The 15,661-nt window shown below is 31.5% G+C and overlaps 2 protein-coding genes and 1 long non-coding RNA gene across 3 annotated transcripts; all 3 read right to left on the minus strand.

The window, feature by feature from the left end:
- Positions 1–48: 48 nt before the first annotated feature.
- On the minus strand, positions 49–6,517 carry LOC105426124 (developmentally-regulated GTP-binding protein 2). The gene is made up of 6 exons (XM_011637210.3): positions 6,280–6,517; positions 1,822–2,088; positions 1,360–1,667; positions 842–1,272; positions 538–739; positions 49–401 (listed from the first exon to the last, which is right to left on the minus strand). The coding sequence occupies exons 2-6, from the start codon at positions 1,883–1,885 to the stop codon at positions 315–317; spliced, it is 1,092 nt and encodes a 363-aa protein (XP_011635512.1). The 5' UTR covers positions 1,886–2,088; positions 6,280–6,517; the 3' UTR covers positions 49–314.
- A 2,409-nt stretch (positions 6,518–8,926) lies between these two features.
- Positions 8,927–13,417, minus strand: LOC105426123 (kinesin-like protein KIF23). The gene is made up of 14 exons (XM_011637209.3): positions 13,209–13,417; positions 12,487–13,053; positions 12,176–12,346; positions 11,883–12,081; positions 11,662–11,800; positions 11,391–11,590; positions 11,214–11,318; positions 11,048–11,133; positions 10,812–10,939; positions 10,515–10,723; positions 10,082–10,228; positions 9,858–10,010; positions 9,458–9,694; positions 8,927–9,356 (listed from the first exon to the last, which is right to left on the minus strand). The coding sequence occupies exons 1-14, from the start codon at positions 13,217–13,219 to the stop codon at positions 9,183–9,185; spliced, it is 2,526 nt and encodes an 841-aa protein (XP_011635511.2). The 5' UTR covers positions 13,220–13,417; the 3' UTR covers positions 8,927–9,182.
- Positions 13,418–14,618: 1,201 nt separating this feature from the next.
- On the minus strand, positions 14,619–15,332 carry LOC148936841 (uncharacterized). The gene is made up of 2 exons (XR_016138979.1): positions 14,892–15,332; positions 14,619–14,813 (listed from the first exon to the last, which is right to left on the minus strand). It is a non-coding gene; the product is annotated as an uncharacterized LOC148936841 (long non-coding RNA).
- Between the last annotated feature and the right edge of the window lie 329 nt (positions 15,333–15,661).

The following is a 15,661-nucleotide window of genomic DNA, read 5'->3' on the forward strand; positions in this document are numbered from 1 at the left end:
ATAAAAATTTCTCTATGATACTTAAACAAGTAATCAACGTGAGTTACATTTGCTTTTATAAATTTTATTGAAACAAGATTTGCAAACCACAAAGTTCTTAAAATAGGTAATTCAAACACATTCATTCTAAATCCATCGAAATTTACAGTTTATCAATCTAGTAATTTGCTCGCACTTTTGTTATACATAGAGAACTATATAGCTCTTTCTACGTAATATAAATCTTATATAACATAAAAAGCTTATATGTATATAAGACTTATATTGCTATTCACATTTTCTTTTACGAGCGACTTTACGAATTTTATTGAAATTTATTTTTTCATTATTTGTACGACATCCTCATCATGCATCACATGCTGCAGTCCTACTCGCTGAGGCGAATATTTGGTACTTGTACCCTAAAACAACAAAGCATACTCTATATGTCTATAATCTATATTAATCTATATATCTATAATCTATATTTAGAATTCTTAATTATTTTAATTTAATATCAATATATGAAAATTCATAGTTGAACATCAACTAACTTACCCAAACAAGGGCATATTTGAATTGTTGAGCGAGAGTACGGTGAATTGCGTGACATACATGCTCCACTGTCACTCCTTTCCTCAATATTAAACCATCCTCAAAATCAGGCGGTTGTCCAGGTTTTTTTGTATATACTCTTATCAGAGACAAATATTCCCATAATGTTTCCAGCAGGAAGTCAAGGTTCAATTTCATATTACAACTGAGAAAGAGAAAAGAGAATAACAGATAACAAAAAATTCACTAAAAATACAAAATTTGTAAAAAAAAGTCCAAAATCTTTTATGAAAGTATTTTATATTACCTAACAACAACACTATTGGGTTGCCTAGCAATTCGATCAACTTCTTCTATCGATATTTGATCTATTTTATTATATACATAAAGGCAAGGCAAATACACTCGGTTCGCATTGATGACATCAATTAATTCATCTGCACTACAGTCTTCTCGAAACAACACTTCAGCATTGAAGATTTTATATTCATGCAATATCATTTGAACTAATTTTTCATCCACTTTTGTCAAAGGGCATGTTGAATTAAATGCTAAGCCACCACCCTTCTTTACTTTAAAATATATATTTGGCTTCTTCTTGTTAAGTCTTATGCCAACTGATTCCAATTCTTTTTCCAAGAGTTGTCGTTGAACATCTTGTTTGGTTGCATCCAACATCATAAGAACCAAGTCTGCCGTTCTAGCAACAGCTATAACTTGTCTACCTCTTCCTTTTCCCTATAGTAACAAAGAAAAATCATTTAATATCCACATGATCCATGTAAAAGTAATGATCTTGCAAAAGGTAATTTTCAGTTTGTTTACTTGTGCTGCTCCTTCAATTATACCAGGCAGGTCCAGCAATTGTATATTGGCGCCTTTATACTCGATAACACCAGGAATACATGTCAAGGTGGTAAACTCATAGGACGCAGCCTCTGATTGAGTAGCGGTTAAAGTACTGAGTAGAGTAGATTTGCCGACGGACGGGAAGCCGATCAACGCGACTCTAGCATCGCCTGATTTCAGTACGTCGAAACCCTCGCCCTTCTCAGATTTTTTCGCTGGTTCCAAGAGCTGGGATCTGTATTTGGCGAGTTTTGCTTTCAGCAAGCCCAAATGATATTCAGTAGCTGCAATCAAATTTCACGTCTTTAGTTGTCTCATTCAGATCCACCGTTTTTTCACACCTTGTCGCTTAGCTGCATATCGTAGCCACAATATTGGGAAAAGATGTGAACAGGCAGGTTAAAGTGGACACCGTTAATTAATTAACTCGACGCTCACCTTTGTTCTTCTGCGTACGCGCGATTTCCTTTTCGATTTCCGAGATCTTCTCGAGTATCCCCATGGCAATGTCGAAACTCGTGCACAATTATATTTATTACATTTACCAAATGGTCAACAACCAGCTTCGTCTGACGCGTGCGGCGGTGACAATTCGATGACGGTCACAGCCATAGACATAGTATAGATAGATCGAGCATGCTATATACCAGGCAATGGGCGATATGTGCGAGTGAGAAGAAACAACACCTGATTTTTTCTCTCTCTCTAATAGAAGAAGGTGAGGAAAACATTAAGTGGGGACTATGTCTATGATAGGGATCATAGACACAGTCCTCACTTAATTTGTGTCCAGGATGTAGAGCTTTTTAATTCTTAATAAAGTTTAATTCTTTTTAAAAAATAATGATATCATAAAATTGCATTTAACTCATATCTATATAAAAGATTTGATATCAAAAAAGTGGCGCTAAGTTATAATTTCATTATCTCGAAAGTTAAATGTACAATCGCTTTTAAAAAATGTAAATCAATCAATGATTCATATCTTTTGTATTTCCATTGAAATCTTCTTATTTAAAAAACCAAATGGTAGTAACTTTCATTCTATCTCAATATGTGAATATCCCACACAACATCGAAAAATTTCAGAAAGCTTTCAGAAAACTATCAATGAAATATGAAACCTTTCAAAAAAATATTTCAGACATGTTTCAAACATGTTTCAGATACATATAATATATCCTTTGATGTAATTTCAGAAATGCTTCTAAAATATTTATGAAATATTTCAATAATAAATCTTTGAAATATGTTGGAAATATTTCAGTTATAATTTTCTCACACAGTGCAAAAGTAACATACTTCGGTATACCGAAGTATGTTAGAAAGTTTGCAGAAACCTTTCAATAAAAATTGAAACCTTTCAAAAAAACATTTCAGGCATGTTTCATATTTATGTTATGTCTGTTTCTTGAAAGCTTTCTGAATGTTTTCTGAAACATTTTGTGTTTTATAGATATATTATTTCTGTTAAGTTTCTATGAAATATAGAGAGTGATTGGAAACAATTCTGAGATTTTGAAAAGACGTGATTTTGATTATATTCTGATATAAGTTTTTCTCTTACAAAATTTTACCTGAGGTTTACAAAATACTTGAAGTCTAGTTTTTGAATCATAAAGAAATAATCTTGTTATCACAGGACAAATACAAGAGATAAAGCAGTGTAACTTTTTCTCAGACATAGTCGCTTAAATATGAAACAGTTGTCAATTGTTACGTCTGACAGTGAGTTGTGCGGCTCCTGTATTCGTCCTGTGATAAGAAAACTATCTCTTGTTATAAGAACCGTGGCACATAAAAAACTTAAGCAGTAAACAAATTAGCCAATCGAGAACATAAGGCAGTAAGTGTCGGTCCACAATAAGTGATTTAAACTTTAAGACGTAAGAAATTGACCAATTATAATCGAATATGAAAAGAATAATCGACTATAATTTTTCAATTTCTTACGGCTTAAAGATTAAATACTTATTGTGGACCGATACTTACATAAGCAGTAGCAAATCCGTAATGTTGATTTTCTTACTGCTTAAGTCCTAATCTACAATAGATGATTAAAGCCATAATCTATAAGAAATTCACCAATCATAATCGATTATTCTTTTATTCTTCGACTATTGATTCGTCCATTTCTTATAGCTTAAGGCTTAAATCACTTATTAGTGTCGGTCCACAATAGGTGATTTAAGCTTTAAGAAGTAAGAAATTGATCAATTATAATCGAATATGAAAAAAATACTCGACTATGATTGATCAATTTTTTTAAAGATTAAATACTTATTGTAGACCGACACTTACAGACCGGAACTAAGTCTTACTGCTTAAGTTTTTTTATGTGCAACGGCCCTAATTCAAAAATTTATCTTTGAGTAAAGTTTTGTAAAAGAAAACGTCATCTCAGAATCAGGATTATGTTTTTTCAAAGACTCAGGAATGTTTCCAATCCTGTATATTTCATATAAACGTAATCCTGAAATAATATACCTATATAGCATAGAAGGTTTCAGAACGTTTTCAAAAATATTTAAATCTTTCTAAAAGCTTTTTGAAAGTTTCTAATTATGCTGTATAGATGAAGATGTACAGCGACATATGATATACGAGTATGACACACAATGTCCAATAGAAGGATAGCTTTCCAATAGAGAATTGAATTCTCTATTAGAAAGCTATTCTTAATAATTATATTTCAATATAATGTCTCTGAAATTTTTGTTATACAGCACAAAAAATTTCAAAAGTTTTCAGATATCTTTCAAAAACATTTCAATCTTCTGAAAGTTTTCTGAAACCTTCTATTATGTATGGTATCCTATATTTTATTTTAGAGATCAAATAAATATTTCTATTAAATGTCTTGGTAATATATTAGGAACATTTCAATATTAGCTGATACATAATATTTCGATGTAATATTTCTGAAATTTTTCAATGATATGCTTTAAACCATGGTGTAGAGACACAAGATGTGCTCTTGCACGCAAAAATGAGGATGGATCAATGAGGATGGTGGAACAAGTAGTCATATTAATATATCAGCCAATTAGCATTTTTCTCGTGATATTTAAAATGTAATATAAATAAAGAAAGGATAATTATTGAATGTATTTAATTGAGAACTACTATTGTGATTTTATTGTAATTTTTAATAAAAAAATTACAATTTAACAATTTTTTAATAAGATATTTTTTATTAACTTTGCACGACTTTGTACTTTTTAAATATAATTTCAAGCTTTAAAATAAATTATTTTTATAGAAAGAAATGTATAAATAAGAAATGTTTAATACAAAATATTACAATATATAAATTCAAATTTATTACAAACTTTATTTTATATTTTGTAAAATTATTTAATATTTCATATAAAAAAAGTAAAGAGAGGATTACTTTTCAATAAAAATGCTTTTATGCTTCATTGGTCCATGATAATTGAGCCGATCAATGATGAGACAAAGATCACTGATTCGGATTAGTCTAGGGAAATTTAGAGAGTCTATTGATTGAGTGTCACTGCTTTGTCCGATCAGGGGGTCAATCATGTAACTTTATGTGAAATTTTTCACTTTTCATTTTTCACTTTTTACTTTTCATTTTTCACATCTTGACATTTCACGTGAAACTTTTCACGTACAGCGATTATGTATGTAGCTTGGATGCGTGGAAAGTGAAATCATGAAACATAGTTTTTTTAGATTTTATAGCTAATAAAAATTATTTTATTTATTAGTACAGTATTATATACCTCTTTTAATAACCAATTGTATATGTACTACGTACACTTCATCCTAACGCAGCCCTAATCTTCTCTAATTCCGAAGCATATTTATTAATTCCCTAGATTTCCGCCTTTCCGCCACCAAGGTACATGGCGAAAAAGTTCACGTGAAAAATTTCACATTTTCACGTGAAAGAGTTACATGATTCCACAAAATCGTACATAATCGTAAGTTCACATGAAACTTTTCACTTTTCACATTTCCGCCCTAGAGGAAAAGTTACATGATCGACCCCCAGAGATCTAATCATTTGTCGTAAACACCCTATAGGCCTATTCTCTAACTTCTTAACAATAGTTTCACTAGTTAGAGATGTCGTTACGCAGATTTAACGATACTATAACGAAAAATATATTCTGTAACTTAAGGGTCGGCAGGAGAGTAGTCGGCTATGGAGACTTTTATCGGAGATAAATTCCTTTTCATCCATATTACGGCCAAAATGCTGCGAGAAAAGCTATATAATTATGATATTTATAATCAGAATATTTGTCTGACGAAAGCTACAAAACGATTTTTGAGAAAATGTGTGAAAATAAATAATTCATTTATGCGTAAATAGATTTGCACTATAGGACAATAAGGTGCAAATATTTTTTTTTATCTATTGTAAATTTTTTTTAAGAGTTAAATTGCAAAATCCCGCTCTATAGCAAGTCATAATTTTATAAAAAATACTCATGATAGAAAAAAACTCATGGCAGAATATTTTGCTTCTATAAGATAATATATGGGTATACTCAAATATATCTGCACTGTAAATAAGGAGTAGATAGTTACATTTATTTTAATTATTTAAGAGCTAAATTGCAAAATTGGCTCTGTAAGTAGCTTCATTGCTTCATTGCAAAAGAAATTATCTTAACAAAGTTTCATGATGAAACATCGTTTCTATAAGACAAAATATAATTGAGTATAGATATATATCTGCACTGTAAATAAGGAATAGATAATCATTTTAGATCAAGTCGGAGTTAGCCCGTCACTCCTGCCGACCCTTAACATAATTTTAAAAGTTTCATGGCCGCCATCTTTCTACTGTGAAAAATATTTATTAAATTCGGAAAAATAAACGGAAACCGACTGGATTTGAACTTGGGATCTCTCGCTTACTATTAAAAGACACTTAGCTGCACGACCGCGACGGCTCCTCTATGTTAGGTGTTTATATTCCAAATCTCTTTCATGACCATTTACGGTTGTTTATTTCTTACAGCTCGACCATTCTGACATTACATTCGTCCCGAATGTACCGAGTCTTCATCTACCAAAGTTTTATCTGAAACTTGGAGCTTTTGCTCTCGAACTCGTTCATCTTGAACGACACCCAAATGACACCCAAATCAACTGACTTCTCGGATTGACTCCCGACAACGCACATCCGATGCGCATGCCTTCATGAAGGAAAGTGCCCCTGTCAGGTAACATAGGCTGTATCCTCCAAATGACACTCAAATCGATTGACTTCGCAACGGCTCCTCTATATTAGGTGTTTATATTTCGAATCTCTTTTATGATCACTTATGATTGTCTATTTCTTACAACTGCGAATGTTTTATCTCGCTAGTAGGCCTATTCTCTAACTTCTTGACGACAGTGTTGTATCATTATGTTGTCGTTGCGCAGATATAATATATAGGAAAAAAGCTGCGTAACATCTAGCTAGTAAAACTGTCGTTAAGAAGTTAAAAAATAGACCTACAGCTGCAGTAACGAAAGCAGGAAATGACAACATAATCTATGACGTCACATGCTTGCACGAACTCATCGAAAATTTACTGTAGTATATTTTGGAACGGATTCACAGCACTGCCAGTATAGTATTGGCAATGAATCGGAATGCAGCTATGATTGGCTGCGTTCAGCAGAGAAAGCAGATCAGTGAGCGCTCAGTGATTTTTCAATATGATTGGATTTGGCAATATCCTTGCCTTTAGATCTTCGTTGAATAGTGATCTTCGTTAAGTATAGAAACCAATCATAATAAAGAATCACTGAACGCAGCCATTGAAGCGTACAATTTGAATGTACAAAACGTGGGAAAACTTAATGAACGAAAGTGTATATCGTGGTAAGTAGTGTGTGGCGATCTGATTTATTTTTGCGTATAATGCATGTTTCGTTTCTATTATTGTATTAATTTTTCAAAATTATTTTTATTGTGTATTGTATCAAATATTTAGAGATAAAATGCCAATAAAATTAGGAAGATAATATAATAAAGGAATAATTTATAACTATTATACTATGTCCGACTTGCATCCATCGAGAGAATAGGACCATCATCTCTCTGGAGTACCGGTCGTGAGGATTCGAAAGAATACATGTATATATGTATATTGTAATATATATATATATATATATATATATGTATCATTGTATTGTTGACGTGTTATTCTAAACACGTTATTTGCGATAAATATCATCACATGCCTCGATAGTCGAAAGGATAAGATGCCTGCCCGGTAAGCAGGAGATCCAGGTTCGATTCCTGGCTGAGGTGGTATTTTTTCGCAAAATAATTACGAGTTTTCACGACTGGTTCGTGATCGGGCCCCGCCCGTGACGCACACCCTCCCTTCATATTATATATATTTATAGAAGTTTCTAAAGAGGATGCTGTTAAGGCTAACCAAAGTAATGTTATAATGATCTATGATGATTTACATGTAATTTTATTTTAAATAAGTTAAAAAAAATAAATGTTATTTTTTGAGATATGTGCAATTACTTGTTCTGAAATGTTTTCGTTATCTTCATAAATATAAGATAGTGGTTCTAAAAAAGTCTTAACAACATAAGCTAATATAACTTTTATCTCGTCAGAATTCATGATCGCAGGATATATGTTTGTAAACACAATTCCGACTATTTTAACGCTTCAAATCGGTCCACTTGCGTAGTGTTGGCAACATTAATAGCGCTAATGGACCGTTTTACGGAAGCAGATGAAAGCAAAACGTCTGACGCATTTGTAGCATTGAATGGAGCGCACCCTTTATTAAAGTACTTTTGTAGATATTGATGGACGATTTGCTAGTTTAAAATGGAATATTGGATCAGTACGATACTCATACAGATTGGTGATTTTTATAAAAGAAAGCACTAATGAAAATGCACTAATGAAATTTGATGAATCGATAAGTCACAAGAATAAAATATGAAAAAATTTTATGTATGTATCATTATAACTGTATTATGTAATTGTTCGAAGTATTTCGAACTTGCGAAGAAATATCTCAGGTATTAATTCATTACCAGACTCTTTTCATCCACATACGTCTTTACAATTAAGTATCTCTCATAATGGTATAAACAAATATTTTTAACACACACACACACACACACACACACACACACCAATGTACACTGGAATCGTATATATTTTTATACTTGTATTAAATTTCATTTTCATATTAATATCCTGCTTAAATAATTAATATCATTATATTAATACATATATCACACATACATACGCACACACACACACACACACACACACACACACACACACACACACACACACACACACACACACACACACACACACACACACACACACACACACACACACACACACACACATGAGTTTGTATGCAGGCATTTAACATTCACATTTCTAGTGTCTTGCATTAATCATTCTTGCAATAGCCATTTCTAGTGTCTTGCATTAACCATTCTTGCAATAGCCATTTCTAGTGTCTTGCATTAACCATTCTTGCAATAGCCATTTCGTACACGAATATTAAATACATAAATCCTGTTTATCTCAGATTTTTTAATAATAACAATAATTGTAAATAATATAAAGAAATGTTTAAGTGTTTTTAATACAAGAATGAATAAGAGGTGTATTATAGCAAAAAATGTTATTTATCTCGTTACAAATCTATTATACGAATTTTCACGCATCAATTTTTTTATTACACGAATTGTCACAATAATACTAAGAAATGCGCGTATCACGGAAGATATTTTATTCTCCATACTTAAAAATAATATTATAACGTGTTCAATCATGAAGGTGTCATTCGTGATCTCTTTGTTTCTGTAGAAATATCTATTTGATCTATATTTCCTTCTTCTCGAGATCCAGCACGTTTCCTCGCTTTCGGTGATGATTGTTTCAAACACTCCATATCGTTAAATACTACTTGCGCACCTCCTCCACTCGTTGGAAGTATGTCACCCTATTAAAAAAGAAAAAAGTTCTTTTAAAACCTGAGCAATAATAAAGATTGCCTTAATAATTTCTATCGAAGAAATTACAAAAATTTGATATCATTTCAACCTTATATAGCTTTGTTTCGAGTTCTCCGTCTGTATCATGTTCTTGCGCAACAAGACAATATCTAGATGCACCATCCGTAATCTTTTTTGGTGAAGTAAGTCGTGTCACACTTCGTCGTCTTTGCATCAGTGGTTGCAATATAGTCCCGATTGGCACAAGTGCTTGAGGTCTATGATCGATCCATCTATCAGCACTTTGCGATCGTCTGTATCTCGGGTTTGCAACAGGTATTCTATCCTATGTATGAAAAAAAAAAATCATTACTCTTTCCACTTTTCCTAACTTTTTTACAAATGTCAATGTTTTAGCTTATACAGCAAAGATATTGATGGATAAATATTAGTTAATTAAGATATTAATTTAAATGGAATGCACGATTACATATAAGCGTAAATATCACCTTTCGTGATATTCTGACATCTCTATTTGGACTGATCACTCTTGTTGTCAATTCTGGATCTTGTTCCTTCGATGGAATTACATTAATAATCCCATTATCGTCAATTATTTGTTTTACCAATCGTAATTTATCGTCTTTCTCCTTCATTTGATTCTAAATAATAGAAAAATATTTAATTTTAAATATATATCTATTTAGTAAATAAAAAAAGTCAAAATAACTACCTGAAGACGTTCGCGCTGTTGACGCAATTTTATTTCCAGCTCTCTGTTCATTTTATCCGTCTCTACTTGCATCTTTGTATTATATCTCTGCTTCACTCTTTGCTTATCTATTAAACGTTGATTCAATGCCAAATCCCGATCTTTCACCTATTTATAAATATTTATACATTGTTTAAATCAAAGCGTAATAACAAACACATATGTATTTATATATACATTACATACAGGGTGATTTAGAACAACTGTTTGTCCTTAAAATATATTATTCGCGGACTGTTTTCCTTTATAATTCAAAAACTAAGCTTCTAATAAAAATTTGGTAGAAAAATCGTCTTAGAATCGACTCAAGAATGTAACATTTTAAGAACAAACGGTTGTTTTGAATCATCCTGTATGTTATATACTTATGCACACACATTTAGATGAAACTTACTTCTTGCTGTAAACTTCGTATCGTTTCATTAGCGCTGTTTAATTTACATAAAAGATTATCAATTTGCGTTTCTGTTTTGCAAAGGTGTCCTTCTAATGCCAATATCTTTTTTTTCTGTTGTGTGTTTGTAGCTTTCAATGAAGCTACTTCAACTTTCAAATTTTCATTTTCTTGTATCATTACCATTAAGATCCGTCTAAAATCTTCTTCTATAAAGAAAGTTTATGTTTCATATATTATTAAAATAATTATAAGACAAATTTGCTAGTTGAAATTTGCAAACTGAATGTTTCTTACGTTTCTTTTGTAAATCTGCTTCAAGTATGTTCCGTTTATGGATACGCTGTTTTAGAAATTGTATTATAGAATGTATTATTTGATCGTTGTCCAAAGTAGCCTCTAATTGAGGAAATGGTCCACCCAAACTATAATATACATTATATATTTGATTACGTTATAATTATGTTAGTTTATATAAACAAAAAAAGAAAAAAAGAACTTTTTCTCAGAACAAAATTCAAATTTTGTAATACCTGTATACTAGGCCCAAATCGATTTCTAAATCAGCAGCTTCTGGTCGTCCTTCCTTTTCCAATTTGGTTCTTGCTTCTTTGAATATCTGAAAAATTAATGAAATTCGTATTTCGCATATTTTAAAGTTATAAAATGTTTGACCTATATTTATTCATTCAGTGTCACCTTATTTGCTTGTCTTCTTCCAGGAGTAAAACCAAGATCCAACTTTACAGGATTAGACCTCGCAATCTGTACCTCTTGAGTCATTTCCGCGAATTTCATGACTTGCTACGTACAAACATTAAAAAAATAATTTTATACTTCTTCATAAATGTATTTAATAATAAAGTTATTACGTACAATCATTTCATCATAATCATCTGCTCGTGGATTTACACAGACTATCATTCTGACCTGTCCTTCCCCATCGAAATAGTTTTTGAATAAATGTGTAAGCTTGGAGTCTCTATAGGGAATCATTTTATTTGTACCTTGATTCTGATTTTCTCTTAAAATTTCCAAACATGATCGCAGAGTCATCAGAGAGTTATTAATATTTCCTATAAAATTACATGTTCGTTATTGAAAAATTTCTATAAATTGCCCAAATATAATAAATGAAATGTCTTACCGGCTTCTCGCAAACGTTGTCCAGTATTTTTAGTGCGATTTGTTCGTTCGCTACCTGCTAAATCTACCAAAGACAATTGACTTACACATACAATTCGTTTATCTTGCATCACATGTTCACCCTCGCAATCTAAAGGCGCCTGATATATGAAAAATTAATTGTAAATAACTGCATTCTAAAATAACTCTGATGAAAAGTTTGTATATATATATATATATTACCTGTACAAGTCTAATAGTAAAAACACTATGTGATCTACTTGATTCAGCATTTAACGCCGTGTGTGCAACGCGCCTTTTCCGTTGTCCACGTTGAAACAGTTCAAAGGCTTCTTCTGCACTTTTTACTTCAACTTCTGTGACTGCATGTACATACATATTTTTATTGCCATCTTCTCTAACAAATTTACTCTGCAGTGTCCTATATTAAAAACAAAAAAAAAGTATTCAATACACAAAGTTATATGCACAGTTAGATTTTTTGCTGCAATATATATTCTTTTTTTTTCTCTTACTTGGTTCTGATATCATCTTCATCTAGCAAGTCATATACACCATTGTTATATATTTGAACATATGTAATAAATACAGCATAAGCATTATCTGGGTCAACTGTTATACTTTGCGATTCATTACATTCGGGAACTACTGCTGGATTACTATCTCCATCGCTATCTACCTTACGGCTACCAAATATTATTTAATGAGAAATTATCAGGCAATATTATTATAATCATGTTGCATATGTATGTATACATATATATGCGCACACATGTCTAACATAAAGATATCATCTATTTTCATACATTAAATAAAAAAACCTTACTGTTTTCCAAGTCTTCCAGTTCTTTGTGAAAAATCTGTATGAAGTTCATGCTGTCTATCTAGCATAGCATCTGCTTCACTTTGCACATCAAAACCATTTAATTTATCTGGTTTAAAGACAAACTTTTTTGTTTGATAATTTGCAATAGTATTAAAAATAATATTCAAGCACCGAGGCATGATACCAGCGTCCTGTGGTTCTCCAGTCATTGTATATGTCTTTCCACTACCTGTTACACCATATGTAAACAAAAGACCATTTCTCCCATGAATGAGATTTTCAACTAGAGGAAGAGCGACTGTTTTAAATATTTCTCTCTGTGTCGCATCAGGTGTAAATACATGACTGAATGTCGTTTGTATTTCTTTATTAGTTATCGTACGAAAATTGGCTGCTGATTCTGGAGGCGTTATGACTACCGTTTTATCCGATGTAACTTTCATGCATGATACATCCGTGGGAGAGTGCATGGGTCGTAAACGACAATAAACTTGAACAGGATCTTTAGATATCATGTTCGAACTTTTTGATCGGCAGATTGGCTTACGAGCTGGCGTTTTCGAACGTCTAAAATATCCATAGAACATTTATTCGATTTTGTAATACAAATGTACGCATCCAGATCATTTTGTACTCTTTCAAGTTTATAAGCATACATACGAAAGTTTAAAGGGATAATCATCGAGCTTCGACAAATTGATACTTAAATTTATAATACTTACGCGGGCTTCATTGCAGTGCGCGTTCGACTCACTTTTCAATATCAATTGAGAATTCGACAACAATTCGATTTAAAACTATCTTGCTCTTCGATTAATTATATTCAATATTGAAATATACGTGCATAAAAAGTCGTTATTCGATTCGTAAGTCGATTATTCAAATTGAAGCCTTGTATAAATATCTATCAGGGTGGTCCAACTCAAATGGGAAAAATTTGCCTAGTAATTTGGCGCCATCTATAAGTTTACAAGCCCACAAATATGAACACACAGGCTGCGTTCCGCTGTAACTCATTGCCAGTACTGGCAGTACTGTAACGTTTCGAGGGTGTGTTCCTTTATTCACTCTGAGTAATACAAATAGCGTTTCCGATATAGAGTAGTGCACTACGAAAGTACTGCCTTGAATTCTATGACGTCATTGATTTTGATGTACTTCCTGTTGCGGCTACTGCAGCGAGATAAAGCAGTTAGAGCACAAAGATGGCTGCTTCCTGCTGGAGACTAAAATAACCTTGATTGATACTGAAGAAAATAAAGCGTATAATATGAAATAATATAATATCATGAAATTATTTATTATTATTAATTATTTTTTATTATTGTTATTATTAATATTAATATTATTATTAATTATTTTATATATATTATATTTATATAATAATATATATAATAAAATTATATTTTTTTTAATATTACATATGCCAGCCATTTTCAGCATTTGGAGCTTGAAACATACTACAATTGCGTTCCGTTTTATAATCTTGAAGCAGTTAGAAAGCGCACGAAACTAAAACGGAATGGTAGCCGCAGTACCATTATGTCATAGCATGAGTACTCGGAGTGAATAAAGGAACGCATCCCAAGCAGTAGCATTGGGAGCGAGTTGGAAGTGAAAATCTATGATATGACGTATTAATAATGTCATATGTGCTATTGGAACGCTTCGAAGTGCCAAGTGGATCGAATAAAACAACGTTCCAAACAATTCAAAACATTTGTAGCGCTAAGTGCCGCACTCACAATCGGTTATTAAAAGATGTATATAATACTGTACCAATAAAATAATTTTCCTTAGCTATAAAATCTATGAAAGTAGGTTTCATGATTTTACTTTTCACGCATTCAAGCTACATACATAATCGCTATACGTGAAAAGTTTTACATAATGGCTGTAATACAGTTCCGAAATTTATTCCAGTGTGCTGCGATAGCACTACGATAGAATAATGACGTCATAAATTTTGTCATCACTTCCCGCTGCGGCTATTGTAGCTAAAAAGATGCAACAGTCACAGTACAAAATGGTGACATTCGAGAAAAAAGAATTAACCCTACTCGATGCAGAAACAAATATTCAATATAAAATAATAATAAATAAAGAAAACGTACAAAAAGCATTGCAAGATAAAAATAAAGTTTGATATTTATATTATAGCGGATTCGATCATTCACGCTACACCAAGTTTATATAAACATTATTATATACGAAATTATTGCTTTAATTGTTTTTCAGGAAAGATCGTGCGTCTACTTGATTTTCCATTTCTTTCTAAGATTGACCCTATTAATTCCAATATAAAAAAAAAGGTATTCCGATGTAACCTAAAATAAATATATTTCAGTAAAATTACAGAAACAGTTTATTGTATCTACAAAGAATAAAAGATTATAAAAATATACCGAAAGTGAGTTTTAAATTTTTTGTTTGTATATCGAGATACTACGTCTTCTACAACATATTTTAGGTATAAAATTTGATCTACTTTTCTTTAATATTATTAACATTTCTTTCATTATATGAGTTACTATTAGATTCATCACTACTTGATTCCATTATATGTGCAATATTATTAATTATAAAAACTTTTTCCATTTTCTTATATTATTATATGACAGCATCATATTAGCAGTTATTGTACGCAGTACTGTTTAATCCCGTTCCGTTTCCACAATTTCACAGCGATAATGAACTAGTAAAAACGGAATGTCACGCAGTACTGCCAGTATGACGTCATTATAGTGTGCTATGCAAGCATTCCAGTAAGTTACGGAACGCAGCCAGTATATACAATAGCGCAACTCTCTATCAGCACTTTTGATGTCAGAATTAGTCAAAATAGAATGCGCATGCTTGAAATAAGTAAGTTAACTCGTATTGCTATCTGAACTTTCGTTTTATCCTTTTTATTGTTCTCTTTCTAACTCATTAATATATTGAAAATAATTTATATTTAAAAGATTAAGAAATATGATTTAGAAATATGCTATTAATAATGCATTGAAAAATAAGGAATGAATATAAAAGGAAAGATAAAATATATAAATGTAAATGTAACAGTATGTTAATGTAATTTAAAAATATAAATATTATACTATAAAAATATGATGTCCCAAGTAGCAAGATGACGTCATTATGACACACAATTACGGAAGTTGCGTTCCGATATTCA

Source organism: Pogonomyrmex barbatus, unplaced genomic scaffold, assembly GCF_055798465.1.
Source record: "Pogonomyrmex barbatus isolate J1 unplaced genomic scaffold, ASM5579846v1 scaffold2, whole genome shotgun sequence".
NCBI classification, from domain to species: Eukaryota; Metazoa; Arthropoda; class Insecta; order Hymenoptera; family Formicidae; genus Pogonomyrmex; species Pogonomyrmex barbatus.

Bases quoted from the DNA above. Each gene is read 5' to 3' on its own strand.
- LOC105426124 (XM_011637210.3), bottom strand. From the start codon at position 1,885: ATGGGGATACTCGAGAAGATCTCGGAAATCGAAAAGGAAATCGCGCGT. The intron at 1,668-1,821 runs GTGAGCGTCGAG...ATTTGATTGCAG, and splicing joins GCGTACGCAGAAGAACAAAG to CTACTGAATATCATTTGGGC. The intron at 402-537 runs GTAAGTTAGTTG...TTGTTGTTTTAG, and splicing joins TCAAATATGCCCTTGTTTGG to GGTACAAGTACCAAATATTC.
- LOC105426123 (XM_011637209.3), bottom strand. The intron at 12,082-12,175 runs GTAAGAGAAAAA...TTTTTAATATAG, and splicing joins GAAGATGATATCAGAACCAA to GACACTGCAGAGTAAATTTG. The intron at 9,357-9,457 runs GTTGAAATGATA...CTTTTTTAATAG, and splicing joins TCGAAACAAAGCTATATAAG to GGTGACATACTTCCAACGAG.